The sequence below is a fragment of the Canis lupus genome, chromosome 23 (assembly GCF_003254725.2).
Source record: "Canis lupus dingo isolate Sandy chromosome 23, ASM325472v2, whole genome shotgun sequence".
NCBI classification, from domain to species: Eukaryota; Metazoa; Chordata; class Mammalia; order Carnivora; family Canidae; genus Canis; species Canis lupus.
Window position 1 is genome coordinate 12,127,063 of NC_064265.1, and position 19,764 is coordinate 12,146,826.

Here is a 19,764-nt window from a genome sequence, read left to right on the forward strand (position 1 = left end):
CTTTTTAAAATGTGGCTACTAGAAAGTTTAAAATTTAGTATGTGGTTAGCATTATATTCTTATTAGTCAGTGCTGAGTTAAATAATCACTGGCTCAGAGCAGAACCTCATTCTTCAGTTCTTTTATTCTTGATAGTCAAGCTCAACAATTTCCAATTTCTTGTTTCCTGACCTTTTTTCTGATTTTTACTTCTGAACATTTAGGGACTATAAGAATTCACTGGACTCTGATTTTCTCATTCAAGTGTACCTGGACTCTATTTGATTCATTTATTTCTGAGAATAGTCTCTAGACTGTTGATCTCAATCTTGACATTTTTCCTAACTTACACAAGAAAATATTTATTCTACTTGGTCCTGTATCCCCTTCAAATCATCATTGTGGTTACCCACAATACATTTAAAAAAAATAACAGATGAGCACAAACTCAGATTACTCTTTACCAGAGTCATTTTGTGTATGAAGAAGCAGACTGTTTCTAGGTTAAAGGTCTTCAAAGTGAGGCTCACTTACTTCAGCAGTACCCTAGACAATCCACTAGGTTACAGTATAAAAATATTAGAAATTCTGTTTACATTTGCTTTACACAATCCTTTTCTGACTTTTCATTTCTTGTCCATGCTTTATGCTGAACATATTCATATACAATAATCTGTAAATATTGGAGAAAATAATGTGTATTAGAGGGATGTGCTCACAAATTTTATTAGTAAGAATATGTCATCAGAGATTTTGAGACTCCTAGTCCAAAAAAGATAATCCCCCCTCCCAGTTGTAAATTGAATCCCACCACTGTGTTACTCTTTTGAATACATGCAATTCATTCTTTCCTTCATGCCTTCATATACTATTGAGGATCTACTAGGTGGCTGTTGCGTTGGTGGCATTTACCTGACCTCAGAACCTGGATTCTGAATCTGTTGTTTTCCTGCCTGCCTCATGGCTGGAAGAAGTTTTGGCAGGCTTGAGGTGTATGGGGGTAGAAGAATGAGTGATGGAGGCCTTTTTTCTTGGGCTTGCCAACATAGTCTTTTAATACTTAGCATGTCTTCACTGGGGAGAAATGTCTGCTGTCTCTAGATTTAACATTTTTCTCTTTATTGTGTTTAAAACTTGTACTTCCTAAGGCTCTTCTCCCTGTTTCAATTCTTTTCTAGACTGAGAACCATCTCTTTTTAGGACTTCTTTGGTCTTCATTCCCATTCCGAGCACCAGCTATTGCCATTTGTTCAACCAGGAATTTTCTGTCACATCACAAAGTGACTGTATCCCTGTAGTTATGTTCTGGAAGCTAGCAGGAGAACATGGCCAGACATTCATGGAATCATTTGCTTGGGGTATATGAGATTCAAACCTGAGCCTCAGGAGAACTTCAGATTATCCCCGTCATGAACCTTCAGTCTGCATCTCTGCCATAAATCCCCCAAGGTCAATATCTGTAGTGCTTTTAGCTGTTCAAAGATACTTTCCTGACTCCTAACTCTGGGAAACGAACTAGGGGTGGTGGAAGGGGAGGTGGGCAGGGGTGTGGGGGTGACTGGGTGGCGGGCACTGAGGTGGGCACTTGATGGGATGAGCACTGGGTGTTATTCTGTATGTTGACAAATTGAACACCAATAAAAAACAAATTTATTAATAAAACAAAACAAAACAAAGATACTTTCCTTAAAATGTGCCAAGGAGAGCATTTACTTGGGCAGGTTAAGGAGGAGTGGGGGAAATGAAAAGAGATTTTCATTTTCAATAAGGACTTTTTCTCATCCTTAAGAACCCACTGTGTCGACCACCATTTACAAGACTCAGCTGGCTTCTTGGACATAGCACCCACCAAATTTCAAGTAAAAACCCTGTGAAGCCATAGGAAGTTGTTGAAAGGAGCAGCAAAATCCCAGGTCCCTTTACCATGCTTGGCCACTCCTTAAACTCACCCCTGCCTCCCCAGGCTTTGTTCATCATTCTGTGATGGTGTGAAAAAATACGTGGACTCTGGGAAAAATTTAAACCCTGCCTGCCACTGACCACCTCTGTGAGCTTGAGTAAGATACTTCTCTAAATCCTTCTGGACAATACTGTATAATTTAATTGTAGAAATGGTCATAGTAGCACATACATTGTGGGATTTTGAGGGTGCCTGCCTGGCACATGGTATGTGCTTGGTAAGTGGCTATTATTAATAGCATCTGCTGTATTCATCTCTCAGGTCAGGTATGTTCAATTTCCAGGTTAGAGTCTTTTATTTTTTTTGCTTGAAGTTCAGTTGACACACAATGTTACATTAGTTTCAGGTGTACAACATAGTGATTCAACAAGTCTATGCTGTATGGTTTCCTCACCACAAGTATATTCCTGGCTTCCCTCCTAAGAGTGCTTGAGCTGAAAGGAACTTAGGCAGCATCTGGTTCTGGAAGGAGTAGGAGGCATAGAACCTGTCTGGTTTTGAGATCAAGCCCTAGACCTCATTTGAGGATAACAGATCATAAGAAACTGCTTCTGAAGTTACCCCTCAAGTATGCCCAGATTTGAGTGGGCCTAATGGCAGTGTTCTCTCATTGATATTCTTTTATTTAATTAAGTAAAACATGAGACAAAACAGTTATTTTTATAAAATAAATGTAGCCCAAAAATGTTTTTTATTTTCCCTCAATTTTCCCCTTTGCAAAAAAACTGCCACCTATCCTTGATCTCATGCAAGCTTCATTTTCCAGATGAACTGACCAGTCCCAAAGAAGTAAGCCTCCTATGAGACAAAGTGCAGTCTTTTACAATCAGGGCTGGAGCAGGGGCTTTGGGTGGCAGCCCCTTCCCAGATTAGGTCACTGGCTCTGGAACCAGACTGCCTGGGTTCATGTCTTGGTGCTACCCTTGTTAGTATACTTGTTTCCATTACCTGTAAAATGTGATGATAATATGAATACCTATCTCATAAAACTGGCATATAGATTAAATGAGTCAAGAGAAAGAAGTTCTTCAAACAGTCCCAGGTACATAGTGAACACCAAATAAGTTATCATTGTGTGTGTGTGTATGTGTGTTTCTTTTTCCTGGAAATTAGCTAGGTTTAGAAGTTACAGGGGCAAAAGTCCTTTCTTGTCTTGAAGTTGCTGATGTGGAAGGAAAATCACAACTCTCTAATCAAGCCAAGCAAGGGAGCCTCGCTAGGTGGTGGCTTAGAAGACAGGCAGCCTGGGATTCTGCCCACAGTGGGACAAACAGCTCCAGTCTCCCAGGACCCAGCAGATCTTACTTGGAGAGGGACACTGTGTGCCTGGAAGTTCTAGTGGTCTGTGCCTGTCACCTTTGCCCCCAGGCTTATGTCAGACCAAATTCCACTGCCTGGAGCCTGACTCTGGATTCAGCCAAGGAAAGCAGAGTTTGACCAGGTCTAGCATGCAGTGTTACTCACAGGACTGACATGTGGTTTTAATCCAGCCCTCTGAAAATATGCGTATGTATTCCCTTTTACTCTAGTCATGCTTTTGTTATGAAAATTATTTAACTGATCTTTAAAAAATGGAACAGAAACTCCAAATTCAAAATCTCTGCCAGTCTCACTCAGAGCCTGAGTAGTGATGAATCTGTGATCAGCCAGTGGGGATTGTTTAGTTTGAAAGAGAGCAGAGGTTGGGGGACAAAGTGGAAGGGCCTTTGACACCTTTAGTGATTACTCCAGAACCAAGGCCAAATATGAGTTTTATTATACACACACACACACACACCACATGGCTTCCCTCTGCCCATTCTCCCACCCAGAAAACTCCCACCAAGAAACACTTTGCAAATGCTTTGTAATGTTATCTGTTTTGTTGGAAGAGGAACCTATGACCTGTGTCTTCTCTCCACCTGCCCTGCCCAGCATGTTATCCCATTATCCATGGCAGTTTAGTGGAGGACCAGGGTTTTGTCATCCTTCTGACACCTCAGAGTTGAGAAAAGATGGCTTTGCTTTGCCTCTGTCTCCACCACTACATTCCTACGCAGCAGTCAGTGAGAATCACAGCTGTTAAGCACGGGGATGTCAGGGTTCAGAGCAGGGCATTCTGGAAGGTGGTCTGGAGAAGGGAGATCTAGGGCCCAAAAGTCAATCCTGACTGGATTTTCCCAAAGTGGATGAACATTCCTTTCCCTGTGATCCTTTATAAATGAAAAAAAAAAAGTCTCCTGCTGGCTGGTACAATACAAACTGTAATCAAGTTCTTTCCTCCAACTTTTTTGTTTCTGAAATTGTCTTGGTGCAAAGGCCACCGGGTTTCTGTTGGAATTCTTCAAAAAAGTCCTTCTCAAAAGACCTCTCTGGTTTCCATTTAACAGAAGTCTCTTTGATGCCATCTGCCCATCTTATGAAAATAACTTGTTCATGGGATATATTTGTGAACAGGGTGCAGTATTAGTATCTTCATCATAACCTGAGCCTATCTGTAGTGACAACGCTATGCCCTTATTAGTCAAGGGACGGGCACTATATTTCATTGCTAAACTGCCTTACTGTTACCTGACCAAGGGCACACATTGAGCCCAACAGAAACCATCAAAGGATCTGTATTAAGTTCTGCTATGATAATGCTGCATAACAAGCAACCTCCCAATCTCAACATCTTACAATATACATCTATGCCTATGTGTAGGATGAGCCCAGTGGATGTGGCTGGTTTGGCTGCAGGCTGGGGATTGGATTCTGGTTCCCTCCAGGTGCCCAGCCTGGGGCATATGCCTCCGTAGTGGAGGATGGGTTTGCAGGGAGGCAAGTCAAACCATACAAGCATATTCAAAGCCTCTAGTAGGATGTAGCATATGTGATGTCTACTAACATTCCATTGGCAAAAGCAAGTCATATGGCCAAGGTCAACGCCCGTGGAGAGGTCTATTCTATCTTCAGTGAAACCACGGCAAAATGAAGAAGAAGGAAGAATAGTGAACAAATAATACCACCAATGACACTGACCTTTACTTCATGTTGAAGAGTGGTCCTCCACCCTCTGTGGAGGCAATGATAGGGAGTTTGGTGGTGGCTATCTCCAGCCCAGCACAGGTCCCCGGGTTCTCAGTGGGCTGGGCTCTTTTCAACTCTCCTGGCTCTCCTTCTCACAGTTGCTAAGGAACCCAAATCCAACTTTTGTCAAAATCTCAGTCTTAAAAAAACAAAACAAAACAAACAAACAAACAAACAAAAAAACCTCAGTCTTTTTCTTTTGTCCCTCCACATATTTCCTTTCTGGCTCCTACTTTTTCTCTCCTCACCTTCCAACATGCTTTTTTTTTTTTTTTTTATGATAGTCACAGAGAGAGAGAGAGAGAGAGAGGCAGAGACATAGGCAGAGGGAGAAGCAGGCTCCATGCACCGGGAGCCCAATGTGGGATTTGATCCCGGGTCTATCGTGCCCTGGGCCAAAGGCAGGCGCCAAACCGCTGCGCCACCCAGGGATCCCCCAACATGCTTTTAAGCCAAGCAAATGCTTCCTTGATATCTTGATATCTTGGATGGAACCTCTGTAGGATGAAACCCCTTCCACTGCCAAGGGGTCTCCACTTGGCTTACACTTGAAGTTTTATTATAAAAGAGTTTCTTGTTCCACCTCTACCTTGAGCTGTGCTCCCAAATACACCATTTTTTACTCTGACATTACAACATGCCAAACCCCGAAAAGGAGGGGGCATTTTTCAGATCCCAGAAAGGTAAAGGGAGTTCAGAAAGAGAAGGCAGAAACATTGATCCCACTGCTTATTTAAATGTACCAAACCATGTGGTGGATGGACCCTTTACATATTTTAACTTCACTTACTTCTCATGACAATCCTTGGAGGGAGGAGTTATCTCATTCTCTCCCTGCCCATTTTATGACTGAGGGAATGGTCCGGAGAGGTTGTGTAACTTGCCCATTGTCACACAGCTCAGCAGGGCAGAAGCTGATCGAGAACTCCGCTATGTTTTCCCTAAATCCCATTTTTTTCTAGCTACCCTCTTCTTCAGACCTCTTCCTCTGCAGGTGTAGGTGGATGTGACTGCCAGGCCAGTGGGCATCTTCTCTGAGGAATTATGGGAGGAGTCTTGGGGAAAGGGTGGGTGCTGGGGGTTAGAGGAGGGGAGGAGAAATAGAGAAGCTATAGAAATAGACAGTGAAGGTCACACCACTCCTCTTCCCTGCCTGCCAGTGTCACTGCAGGGCAGAAAAGATAGTGTGAATGTTTTGGATGGGGAGAATGGGGGTGGGTTCAGCTGGCAAGGGTGTGGTGATGGAGTCTGTTGGATCTCATAAGCAAACTATCTAGTATATCATGCATCACTCCCCTTTCCCCTTCTCTAATGTCCTCTTTGTTATTCAGCTGAATATTTCTCTTCAGAGGATGTTTTTTTCTTTCAGTTTGATCAAAGCTGCTTTTCTTTTCCTAAAGCTTTACTTGGGTGGCCCCGTGGGGACAGCTGCTCGTGGCAGGTCTGAACCTTTCTCTCTGCAGAACTGCACAATTGCCAACTTTCACCAGGTTGTCTGAAGCCAAGTAAGGCCAAGAAGAGGATCAAAACAGTCTGTTTTCTTCAAGCATTTTAAAAAAGATGATTAATTTTTCCCTAGTGGTATCCAAAAGTTTGAGAATACAGATTATGAATCCAACATGAAAGCATATTTTTCTTTTTAGAAGAAAAAAAAAAACCCAAACAGATTTCTTTCTCTATGGCCACTTATCCTTTTAGTTTTAATTCAAAATATTGGAATTCTTGCCAGCTGTGGAACCTTGGGCAAATGTTAGCACTCTGGACCTTTAAGTTTTCTCAGCTATAAAATAGGAATGAAATCATTTCCATTTCCCTCATATGCGTGAAAATTAAATGAGATAATACCTCATATTCTATGAAAAGTTAATATCAGTAAGGAATGGGACCCAACGACTTCATCTCTCGGTGTCTCCTGTATAGAAATCCTCACAGTTATCTCCAGAGCTGCATGTGTTGCATCTTCAGTGCAACATTATTTGTTGTAATAAAAATTGGGAATGATTGAAATATTCTTCCTGTAGAGGAATGGTTATAAATATTATGGCATATTCCTACTGTGAGCTATTAAGCAGCAATTAAGTAACTCCATATAGACAGATACAGAAAAAGCTTCAGGACATCTTGGTTCTCTCTTTTATGCTAAAAGTAATTACTGTGTAGTATAAGTGAACAAATAATCTCCCAAAAGACATCCATATCTTAATCCCTGGAACCTGTGAATGTTACTTTATTTGGAAAAATCAGTCTTTACATATCTAAATTAAGGATCTTGAGATGGGGAGCTTATCCTAGATTATCCAAGTGAGCCTTAAATGCCATCACTCCTGTCCTTATAAGAGGGGAAACAAAGAGAATTCTGATGCACACAGAAAAGGAAGAGGCATTGGAGCACCTGGGTAGCTCAGTAGGTTAAGTGTTTGCCTTTGTCTCAGGTCATGACCTCAGGGTCCTGATATGGAGCTCTCTGCTCAGCAGGGAGTCTGCTTCTGCTTCTGCCCCTCCCACCACTCATGCTCTCTCTCTCTCTCTCTCAAAAAAATAAATAAAATCTTAAAAAAAAATAAAATTCCCTACCCTAAACAATTAAAAAAAAAATAAAGAGGCACAGTGACCACAGATTGGAGGGATGGAGACTGAAGCCAAGGAATGTGTGCAGCCACCAGAGCTGGAAGATTCTTCCCTAGAGCCTCCACAGGGTGCATGGCTCTGTTGGCACCTCGATTTTGGCTTAGTGAAACTGATACTGAACACGTTTCTGTTGTTTTAAGCCATTGGGTCTGTGGATATTTATTATGGCAGTCACAGGCAATTAATACATCGTGACAAATGTGCATGTCTTAATGCAAAGAAAAGAAACAGGCCTGGAAAGATGTACATCCAAATTATTGATGGTGGCTCCCTCTGAGGAGGAGAAAAGATGTTCATATTTTGTTTGATTTTCTTAATATTATTTGGATTTTCCACTGTGCTTATTTATGCATGTATTCTGTGTGTGTATGTCTTTTAAATAGTAATAAAGGCTAAATTAAAAATATATCTAAGGACAAAATTTAGAATCTCACTTCAAAAGGATTATCAGGTAAAGACATCTTAGGGGGTGGTAAGAATCATCTGTTTTATAGAAGGGAGGCTCATTTCCACACTTCTCAGAATTGTCCCTCTGAAGGATGGTGACTGAGCATTTACCCACTGACTTTTGTCCCCTTTGGGCTGAGGATAGTCACCAAAGGTATTGACTTCCCCTGTGCCTCCCTGCAGAGCAGACAAGAAAGTAAAGAGTGAATCAAACACTTTAGGTGTGAAGCTGGCAGTGTGCCAGGGACTGTCCACTGTGGGGGCAGCTAGAATCAGTTGGGGGCCAAGAGGACCAAACATGGAGCACAAAAAGCATCAGAGAAAGCTCCTGCAACCTCAAAGAGGGAAGAACCCTAGAACTGGAGGAGCCTTCTCACAAGCAGACTTGTAGCGCCTTAGGCCAGGGAACAGTGTTGGTTCCTTTCTGAAAATCCCTCTTATCTAACAGCTTGTTTCATACAGAGCTTTCTGTGTGGCAGGCACTGAGATAGTCCCAAGACACAACAGCAAGTGAGCCAGTGTCCCACCCATGTGAATCAACAGACTTTAAATGATCATATAGTAAAGCGTGAAAGGGCATGCTCAGGGAGAAGCAGCGTGTTGTAGGAGCACATAGCTAGGGCATCCAGCCCATTGAGGGGCCTCTGTGGAAGGCTTCCTGGGGAAGACCTAAAGAATGAGAATAGGGGGAAAGGAATGTTCCAGGCAGAGGGAACAGCATATGGGAAGTGGAGAGGGTCTGGTGCTGTCCAGGAATTAAAAGAAGATCAGTATGGCTCAAGCACTTCAGGCATTTAGACTTTCTCCAAAGAGGCTTTGAGGGATATGATCCTGTGTGTGGTGAGTGGATTGTAGAGGAGCAAGGACTAGAGGAAGAGACCAGTTAGGTGTCTAGTAGAGAAGGAGGCACTTCAGCCTAAGTAGACACAGAGTGGCTAATGAGAAATAAATGGATTCCAGAGATGTTTGGGAGGAAAAATTTGCAAGACTTGGGTGTATGGGGCAGAGGGAAGGGTGGAATGGAGATCAGGCCCAGATTTCTGGCTTGGATATGTGGATGGATGGTGCTACCTTTCAGTGGATTGGAAATAGAAAGAGGAGCATGTGTAGAGGTGAGGGAGATGGTGAGAAATTAGATAAAGTAGAGAGTGTCGGGTGGATCTAGTTATCGGTTGCCCTCTCTCTGACTCCTAGAAATCTCACTCTGATTGGTGGGCCACCACTCTTCCTGCTCCATGACACTCTTTAAGGGGGTCTGTCTCTTGGGAGTGTTAAGTGGCCAGCATACCTGGAGGCTGCACTCAATTCCCACAAAGCTAGTGAATAGATCTTCTGAAAATGTACACAAGGAGCACTCTTGGACTTCCCAGAACTGTATGGGGGTTGTGGCTCCAGACCACAGAGGTTGGAAAAAGTTGGTTGTTCTGTGGCCTGGCCTAGTCACTGCATTCTGTAAGGGCATGTTCCTTTCTTCTTAAAAATGTGCCACTAAGGACTATTTCTATGAACATGGCTACATAGAAAGAACTCTGCATTCTTGCCACTGTCTCCTGGAAACCATCTGAAAGCAACAAAGAGAATGGAAGACAAAATGCAAATTCCTTTTCCTCTTTTTGAGGCAGAAGAGAGGATACATGGAGAACCTGGTCACAAGCCAGATTTGCAGGAAGCAGCCTGGCCACTATTTCAAATGCAACTTAGGCCCTTCTATAGGAACCTCATTCAATTGACTCATCTAACTCATAAAAGGAGTTGAGCATCCACAAAGAGACACTCTAAGAAAAAAAAGGAACAATGAACCGCAGAGTTTATGAACAGATGAAGGTCAGTCACCCTTTGAAGTAGGTGAAAATTTTGAGCAGTCGCTTCACTATGAATTTTTTTATAATAAATTTATTTTTTATTGGTGTTCAATTTACCAACATACAGAATAACACCCAGTGCTCATCACCCTCAGTGCCCGTCACCCATTCACCCCTACCGCCCGCCCTCCTCCCCTTCCACCACCCCTAGTTCATTTCCCAGAGTTAGGAGTCTTTATGTTCTGTCTCCCTTTCTGATATTTCCCACACATTACTATAAATTTTTAAAGTTTAATGAAAAAAGACCCTCTATGAAAGAGCACCAACAAAGAGAAATGCAAGAACTCAAGAAAAAAAATGGTAACATAGCCAGAAGAGGTGAAATACGAGCTGGAAAGAAATAGGGAAAAGTAGAAATTAAGAGGAATTTGGTAGAAATGAGAAAGTACACAAAGGTGAATGAATATTGGGGAAAACAATCTGCCAAGTAGAATATAAAAATAAGCAAAATGAGCAAATAAAAATGGTTAGAAAGGATTAGAGAGAAGATGAAAGATATACACAGGGCAGATAAGACACCCAACACATGTAATTCAAGAGCCTAAAGAACAAATAAAACAGTGGAATGGAAAATATTTAATATTTAGTCTAAGAAAACTTTGGTGAAATAAAATATTTAAATAAGGTATTCTAACAAGGTATGCCCAGAAAAATTGACCCAGGAAAGTCAACACTGAGATATATTCTATAACATCATTGGACTTCAGAGAAAACAAGATCACCTCAAACCTGTCAGAATGGCTCATATCAAAGAGACAAGAGATAACAAGTGTTGGCAAGGATGTGGAGAGGAGGGAACCCTTGTGCACTGTTTGTGGGGATGTAAATTGGTGGAGCCACCACAGAAAACAGAATAGAGGTCCCTCAAAAAACTAGAAGATAGAACTATCAAGTGATCCAGCAGTCTCACTTGTGGGTATTTATTTGAAAGAAATGAAATCAGTGTCTCAAAGAAATGTCTGCACTTCTATGCTCATTGCAGCATTATTCAAAATAACCAGGATATGAAAACGATGTAAGTGTCCACTGATAGATGAATGGATAAATATGTATATTTGTGTATATATATCAATGTATTTATATATGTATTTGTATACATATATATAATTTGTATACACATATGTGTGTGTGTATATATATATATATATATATACACATATATCAATAGCATAATATTCTTCAGCCATAAAAAAAGAGAAGGAAATCCTGCCATCTGTGACAACATGGAAGAACCATGAGGACATTATGCTAAATGAAATAAAGCAAACAGAGAAATACTATCTGGTATTATATGGTACCATTTGTATGTGGAATCTAAAAAAAAAAATGTCGAGCTCATAGAAACAGAGAGTAGAATGGTGGTTGCCAGGGCCTAGGTGGGGGCAGGGGGAATGGGGAGATGTTGGTCAAAGAATATATAGACTTTCAGTTATTAGGTGAATAAGTTCTGAGGATCTAATGTACAGCAGGTGACTGTAGTTAATAATACCATATTGTATACTTGAAATTTGCAGAGTAGATCTTAAGCATTCTCAACACATACATAAACGTAACTACGTGAGGTGATGGGTGTGCTAAATAACTTGATTGTGGTGATCATTTCATAAAGTATACACATATCAAATCATCACATTGTATACTTCAAATGTATACAATTTAATCTGTCAATTATATTCAATAAAGCTGGAAAAAGAATGTAAAGAAAAATAAAGAATTCTTACGGCAACTAGGCAGGGTACAAAGTCCCATCTATTCAGTGGAGCAGGATCCACAAGTGAGTCAGAGAAAGAAGCCGTGCCAAAATATTTTCTTTCTAGCTAAACTTCCCTTCAGGTATGAATGCTACGGAAAAATAGTTTTGAACATGCAGGAACTCAGAGAATTCTGTTCCCATGCGTACTTCTTGAGAAAATTATGCATTTCTGGCTTCAGTCAACCAAGAAATAATGAAAAACTAGGGCAAAAGGGACAGGAGTATGCAAAGAATGTACTTCACTGAAGAACCAAGACCTAAACAAATATGAGCATTGGACTAATGGGCTAGAATGTATAAAATTTTATATCCTAACAATATAAAAATGATACAAATATACAAATTTGGAAGGGGAATCAGGGAAAAGGTGGGAGAAGGAAGAAACTTGCTACTCATTAGTAATAGTTAAGAAACAAAGATTATCTTTTCCAGATGAAACCCAAGTTTTCAGAGCCCACATTTACGAGGAAGATCTTCTCTAGGCTTTGTCTCCCTGCCCTGTGGCCCTGGGGGCCTTGACTGGAGTGGAGGGGTGGGGGTGCTGGGGCTCCACGAAGTATGCTATTTAGCATACTGTTTCTGTCTGTCTACCCCTCTGCCCCACTTCAAGCAGGGTGTTCAAGGTTGGGTCTCACAGCTGCATAAGCACCTTATAGTCAGGTGTGAAGAGGTGAGGCCTAAAAATTTGCTTTTCTGACAGACTCCCAGGTGATACTGATGCTACTGATCCAGGCACAACATGTTTAAAAGTCACTGCCCCAGAGCGTGCCCTTGCCAACACATGTGGAGCTGGTGCTACCACATCTGTGTGCTAAGAAAGGCCAGGGCATCCAGCTTCCACTTGAGCAAGTGGGGCAGACAAAAGTACCCAAGCACAGACTTAGTCACAGGGCCACACCTGGCTGCAAGAGGAACTGGGCAAGGTCATCTGTAGCTGAGAGCCTTGTGCCCTGGAAAATGGAAAAGCGTGCTTGTGGGAGACAATTAGAGATCCACGGAGAGGGCCCTAAAACTCACATGGGGATGAAAAGAGAACGGCCAGCATTCAGTGATGAGGGACAGATGTTAAAGGGATGCCTATGGTGTCTGGTGACAAGTGTCATAATGGCGGTTTATTCAAGGGGAAGAAACCCAGGCCGAACTGCAAGTATCAGCAAAGGCTCCCCTGGGAGGCAAAGCTCAGCTTTGAAGCAGGAGCATAGTTAGCTGTGGTTGCCCATTCCTCCCTTGAAGGCAGCTAGGTGTATTCCACCATCTCGTCTCTTTGTATGCACCCCAGATGTTCATTCACTGTCCCAGTTGTTTTGTGGATTGGGTCTGACATTTTTCCCAGGTCTCAAACTTTCTTTTTCTATCTTGTCCCCCAGGCGTCTTGGCTCTGGAGAAAACTACGTGGCAAGAGGCGGTTGGTGATGGCATTCTGCCTCTTGATGACTCTGTCTGTGGTGACTGTCACCCGCTTCCCCCCGCAGCATCCAGCTACTGGCCCAGACTCTGGTCCCATGGAGCTCCAGGAGGTCATGGAAGCCCCTGGCCCCCACAATCGGCAGGCTCTGAGCTCCAGCTGGAGGCAGCAAGCAAGAGACCTAGGGTTCTGGAAAGGCTGGGCCTTGCCCAGGAATTCCATCCCAATGTGTGCTGAGGAGCAAGGCCACAGAGGAACAGTGGACAGAAGCAGGAAGTCCCTAGGAGGGGACAGTAGGCATCCAGGGAGGGTCAGGAGGGACATTACTTTGGCCTCTCTAGGAGATTTGAGACTCAGTACTTCACGTCTTGTGCTCCTGAGGGAGGATGAGGTCAGGAGTCCAGGAACCAAAGACTTGGGTCCTCCCTGGCATGATGATCCTATCGGAGAGGCACAGAATGACACTGGCACCCTGGTTGGCCCCCTCACAGGACCTGACATGACAGCTTTACAGGCTTGGAGAGCTGCTGCTGGACTAACTCTCCGGCCCCGCCCAGTGGAAGGCAGGAATCTGCCAGGAGCTAGGAACAGAGCTGTGACTGGTAGGCCACAAGCAGGGCATCCCACCCCAACTGCAGAGGCTCGTCGGTGGCCTGGCTCTGTTGGGGAGCTGCAAGGATCTGTCTGGTGTGATGCGGAGAGCCCTGGGATGTTGACCAGCTTGAGGACCAGTGGGCAGGTTCCCCCATGGTTCACAGAGCACGATGTGCAAATGTTCCAGCTATTGGCCAAGGGAGAGGTGGTGGGCAAAGCCAGGATTCCTGGCCATGGGCAGGTGCTGCAGGTTGCCTTCTCCAATGAGGGTGCTCTTCAGAACATGTCTTCTGGGCTCAGCCATCTCTGCTCCCAGGGGCTCTGTGGCCTGATCAAGAGGCCTGGGGACCTGCATGAGGTCCTGTCCTTCCATGTGGACCGAGTGCTGGGGCTGCGCCGGAGCCTGCCTGCTGTGGCCCGAAAGTTCCACAGTTCCCTGCTGCCCTACCGCTACACAGATGGTAGCACAAGGCCTGTCATCTGGTGGGCGCCTGATGTGCAGCACCTGGGGGACCCAGAAGAGGACCAGAACTCTCTGTCCTTGGGCTGGCTGCAGTATCAGGCCTTGTTGGCACGTGGCTGCAGCTGGCCAAGCCAGGCCTCCTGCCTGGGCATCCACTACACTGAGTGGGCACGCCTGGCACTCTTCGACTTCCTGCTGCAGGTAGGTGGAGCTGGACAAGGGGAAGGTGGAGAGCAGTGGAAGTATGGGGTTGGGGATGAACCTGGGACTGAGGAATTGCCCTCCTGAGGATGGTTGGTGACTCCCCCTCCAATCCTTGTCTTTTGACCACCAAATACCTGTTTTTGTTATTTTTCTGCCTCGTGTTTATCCATCCAGTGGTGGGCTAGAACCACCTCAGATGGGCTTACAAGAGCTGATTGCCAAAATTTTCAGGAATATTGTGACCCAGTTGAAAAACACAGGTATTATTAAAAGTGGAATAAAATCAGCTAATAATATAATATGTTATATTAGAAAAAAGTAATAAATACTCAGAATTCATTAATTCCTAATGATTTCACTATTATCTGTGCTTTTTAGGTTACTTGCATTTACATAATAAATATTATATAATGATGAGCTATTGCACATCTCCTGTCAACTCCATATTCAGTCATATTGGTAACTTGAAATTGGCCCAAGGTGGCAGTATTTACACCATGGGAGTCAGCAAATGCTGCAAATCAGGACTCCCCACTATTTCCAAGAGGTAGTTATTAAACATTTATCAGCACGTCACTGTGGATAACATTTTATCCTTGAATCAACAAGGATTCAGGATGGGTACCTAATTTTAAAAAGAAAGCAAGTGTGGTAAGAAGGAAAGACTCAGGAAGATAAAGAGATGATTTTTGGACACTGGAAAATGAGAAAGAATTCAGCCACAAAGCCAGCTGAGGTCCCTGCTGTGCACGAAGTTAACCCTGAAGTTTCTGAGGATCCCAGGAAAGGACTGGGCAGGCAGGGCACAGGGTTAACTGGGGGCTGCAAGCATTGGCTGTTGACTAACTAAACAGTGTGGTTGTTCTGGGACCTGTGCATTGGATGTCAGCCATGGAGGCATGTGTGCAAAGATGTCCAGAAAGGCATAAAGGCAAAAAAAGGGGAGAACAAGCTCAAAATGGGTGGGTATGTGTACTAAGTGCAGACTGAGCCAGCCCCCATTTCTGTAGGGATGCTTATTGAAGAAAGACACCAAGAGGAGCCCTTAGATTCACCAACTAGGGTGAGTGGATGAGCCACAAGACAGGATTCAGGCAGCCACAGGCTGATATACTGTATTCGGTCCATACAGGGTTGGTTCACAATGTGTTTTTAGAAGATTCTTAGACAACATGTAATAGTTTGGATATTTCCCATAAAAATCTAGCTTCCTTTGAAACATTGGATGGTTGAATAACATTAGGCATCCATTCCCATATGGCAGTCATCAGCCTAGGCTGAGTAGCCGTGTCTGATTCAGAGGCTGCCATGCTCTCTTTTGGGGCATATCCTCTATCTCCTTATTTTCTAACATCCACCTGCTGCCCTATCCCCAGAACCATGAATGCTACCTGTCAGCAGCTGGATGTTTGTTTCCAGTTAGTGGGCTAGCCGGTCCCCTGAGGTCCTCCAGTCTGTGTCCACAAAGGCAGTTTTGTGGAAAGAGGAGTGTAGAGCCTAGTGGTCAGCATGGGCTTTGGTATCTCCCAGACCTCTTCCTGCTGTATGACTCTGAGAAGATTCCTTTGCCTCTTGGAGATTCACTTTTCTTACATCTAAAATGGGACTGGATGTCCTGCCCTCACCCCCTTGGGTCTGACCATTATAATGTGTGGTAGCTTCTAATGGCCAGTGCCTGCATCTGTGGGCTTGCTCTGAGTGACCTGTGACAGGCTGGGTGCTGGGGAACTAATGCTCTCCAGGTAGTGTGACCAACCACCCAGCTTGGGGAAAAGTTTCTCAGACTTACACCCCTGGGCAAACAGAGAAGGCTGGTTATCTCCTTGCAGGAGCAGCCTCCAGTGACTGATGGGAGCCAGTATATAAAAGCCCTGGTTTCTGGCTAGATTAGTGCATGTTGTATGTGTCTTTCAGAGTCCCTTACTAAGAGTGAGCCCTGATTACTCGGAGGGTAGCACATGCACAATAATATGCAGGCACAGTCCCCAAAACTTTATAGGAATTAACTCATCCAATCCTCATGGCAACCTTACAAGTGAGATACAGTATTTATCCCCATTTTAAAGTTGAGAAATTAAGGTCAAGAGAGGTTAAATTACTTGCCCAAGGTCATGGCTGCTGGAGCTGAGATAAAGCCTTGGTCTGACTTCAGAGCTCACCTCTTAATCACAGAGTTACTATTCAGTTGGTCATGAATGAGTCAGGAAATGGGGACTCTTGTAGGGATGCCTTGAAGCCTTAAGAATGGATGCATTTCCTTGCAAAGTCCCAGTCTAGCTGATGTGCACACCGCAGTTTTCTGCTTCACACAGGGCCCCTCTGTCCATCCCCCAGAGTTGCTGTGTGGGACTCTTCTCTTCCTCAGGTACCAAGCCCTTGTGGGGACAGAAGCCTCAGCAGCCAAGGCACACGCAGGTTGGGTGTGTGGTCAGACACTACTTGGCTGGCCTTGTGCCACCTCTTCCTTGTTTGCTGAACACCAGTGAAGTCAAACACCCCTGTCTGGCTGATGCTGCCTTCCTAGAAGCCACTAGTAAGTCACAGAGAGGCGAGGTTTCAGGATGTGGGTTTCCCAGCCAGGAACCCAAGGTGTCTTCTGACTAGGAACTGAGTACAAATTCAGTTTGTATACAGCTCACTCTGTGCTAGGCTTGCTCATTTGCTTTGTGTTATCCAATATAAACCTTTTCTCTATTGTGTTTGTGTATCACAAATACCATTTCCCCAACACAAAATACACAAGCACTACACACATACACATTCTTTGTACTCCCCGCAAATCTTATCCTATGCTTTGCAAATCCCATCTAATACCTTGTACTAGTTAGTGAGCTGAAATGCTAACAAACCTCTCTGAAGCTCAGTAGCTTAAAATACCAGTTATTTCTCGCTCCAGGGTCTGTGGATCAGTGGGACTCAACTGAGCTTAGCTCCACGCTGTGATTTGGGTTCAGGTCTGCCTTTTGTTTCTCATTCTGGAGCCCAGGGTGAAGGGGCAGGAGTATCCAGGACAAACTCTTCTCATAGGAAATGGAAGAAGCCCAAGAGCTCGACCAAACTGCTAAAGCACATTTAAGGCCTCTCTACCAATGTCACTGCTAGTATTCATTGGCCAAAGCAAGTCAGTGCCAGGAAGGAGAAGTACAGTTTGCTCAGATTGGAAGGGGGAGAGGAGCAAATATTTGTGGGGCAATAACGAAATCAGTTACATACACCCAAACACACACATTGCACACTTATACATGAGCCCTATGTGCCCACGTATGTCACAGCCACCCACACATGCATACCATTCACCTGAACCATACACCCACATATACTCCATATCATGCCCAAACACTGTTGTGGGCAAGGGGAGCTCAGTCCTCCTGAGACCTTTGAGGGAGTGTGTAGGACATACACCAGAGTTGTCTCACCTGAGGGCCAAAGCTGGGTTATTTACCCACTAGCTCCCAACTGTCAGTGGTTGAGACTGCTCATGAGGGCGTTGACCTCCTGGCACTGGTAGCCTGGCCCACGTGCTTGCCAGCCAAACCAGATCCTTCAGCCAGAAAGGGGCTAAGGCAGAGAGCTGCAGCACTTGTAGAAAGCCATTGGTATGTACAGGAACAGTGAGTGCCAGGGGAATAGGGGTGGGGTACTAACAGCATCTGCAACTCATTATGAATAAGTCAAGAACAATTTTTGGCAGGCCAATATGACCAAGATGGTGCTCTCAGTTAATAAACTGGTTTCTCTACGAAAGATAAATTACTAATTGTGAGTAGGTATCTCCACCCCACCCCACCCCCAATCCAGGCTGTATCATAGGAAGAAGTAGGACCAAGAGAGAGTCCACTACTTCTTGATAGATCAGTGAGAAGCTGGTTCTACTCAGGGGGACAAAATGGGTGGGAGAGTGTGTATGTGTGTTTGTTGGATAGGGCTCATGAAACAGCTTAATATCACAGGCCACCTGTAACCAGGGTTGCATTCACTCTGGTAAAAGGTAGAAAGTCCCTCTCCTCTTGACAGTGATGATGACACAGCCAAGGCATGGGCAAGAAGAACTAATGACCATCACATTCACTGTAAGCCAAATCCAACCTGAGAGGAGTTGGGTCTTTGACCCAGAGGCCAGAGTGAGAACAGGAAGTGCTGGGGGGTTAGGCACATTTCTGTTTTTTCTCTTTTAAAGGGGCCTCTTTCTTCACATGGTGCTTCCTCTTAGAGGGCGTGTGATTGGCTATGTGGTGGGTGAGATGTGGAGAATTCAGACAGACTGGGAGTTCGTGATGTTGGCTCATAAAAGTCTTTCTGTAACTTCTGCTTATGAAGGGCCTTCACATCCCCAAGAGTTGAGATCCAGGAAGCTTTACCTGCCACCATCCTGGCCCAGGTCATCATCTTTTCTTACCTGGACTAGCCCGACAGCCCCTTGATTTGTCTCCCTGCCTCCACTTATGTCCCCTCCAATCCAGTCTCCTTACAGAAGACATCCCCCAGGCAGACCCTCAGTCCAGGATTCTGGTGAGGTCTTTTATCTGGGAGACGATCTCAGGAAATACCTGAAGGAACATGGGAATTGAAATGGAAGGACAGGCAGCCAGTAAAGGGCATGCTATCAAGCAGGTCACCATGCAGGTGACTCGGGCTTAGTTCCACAAGAAAATTTCTGAGAAATAGTATAAAATACATGCTCTTAGTGCACCAAGAGGTGAGGGACTCAAGGTATTTATAGCCAAATATCCCATCAATCTTTGGTTGAGGGCTGGAGGTATGGATTCCCTGGAATTTGGAGAAAGCCCCCAGACAAAGCAATATAGCAGCTGGAAGTTGGAAGGTGAGCTATGAAGTTCAGAACTGTTCAGACACAGATAGCACACTTCTACTATCATGAATCAGATCATGTCACGCTTCCCCCCATTAAAATAAGGTAAAATAAGATAAGGCCTTCTCAATGCCCTCAATATCAAGTTCTTCAGGGACCTTCAAGGATCTGTTCCCATTTCCATCTCTTGGCACCTGGCCTTGGTCAGTTTCTAAACACACCCAGCTTCTTCTGGTACAGGGTCTCTTGCTTGGACTTACTTCTGACTCCTTCTCCCCAGGCTTCAGCCCTCCTGACCACCCCTCATTATTTTTCTCTTTCTCTTTCATGGCATCCTGTCAGTCCCTTCCTGATTCCCAGCACAGTACATAAATATTTTATTTATCATATGCCTCGGTCTTGTTCATCACCACATCCTCAGCACCTAGACAGAGCCAAGCTCTTAGTTTGATCCTAGAGAAGTACTTGTTGAATGAATGAATGAATGAATGAATGAGTGATGAATGAACTTCCAGTGTCTCTGTATGATTTCCTATCTAGGCGTTGCTGTGTTTTGCTTCCTCAAACACCACTTCTTCCTCTAGACTGAAAAGAATCCCAAGGCCTTCTAT

At 44.2% G+C, this 19,764-nt stretch overlaps 1 protein-coding gene across 5 annotated transcripts in view; it reads left to right on the forward strand.

Moving 5' to 3' along the window:
• GASK1A (golgi associated kinase 1A) overlaps positions 1 to 19,764 on the forward strand; it is an 81,993-nt gene that overhangs the window by 48,645 nt on the left and 13,584 nt on the right. For 4 of the 5 annotated variants that reach the window (XM_049099629.1, XM_035704743.2, XM_025461113.3 and 1 more), the window contains one exon: positions 13,045 to 14,340. In XM_049099629.1, coding sequence (XP_048955586.1) covers positions 13,090 to 14,340 — 1,251 coding nt within the window. In that variant the 5' untranslated portion in view covers positions 13,045 to 13,089. Of the gene's footprint in view, positions 1 to 13,044; positions 14,341 to 16,708; positions 16,843 to 19,764 lie in introns of those variants that run through there. The other variant, XM_025461115.3, reaches the window with a different exon arrangement.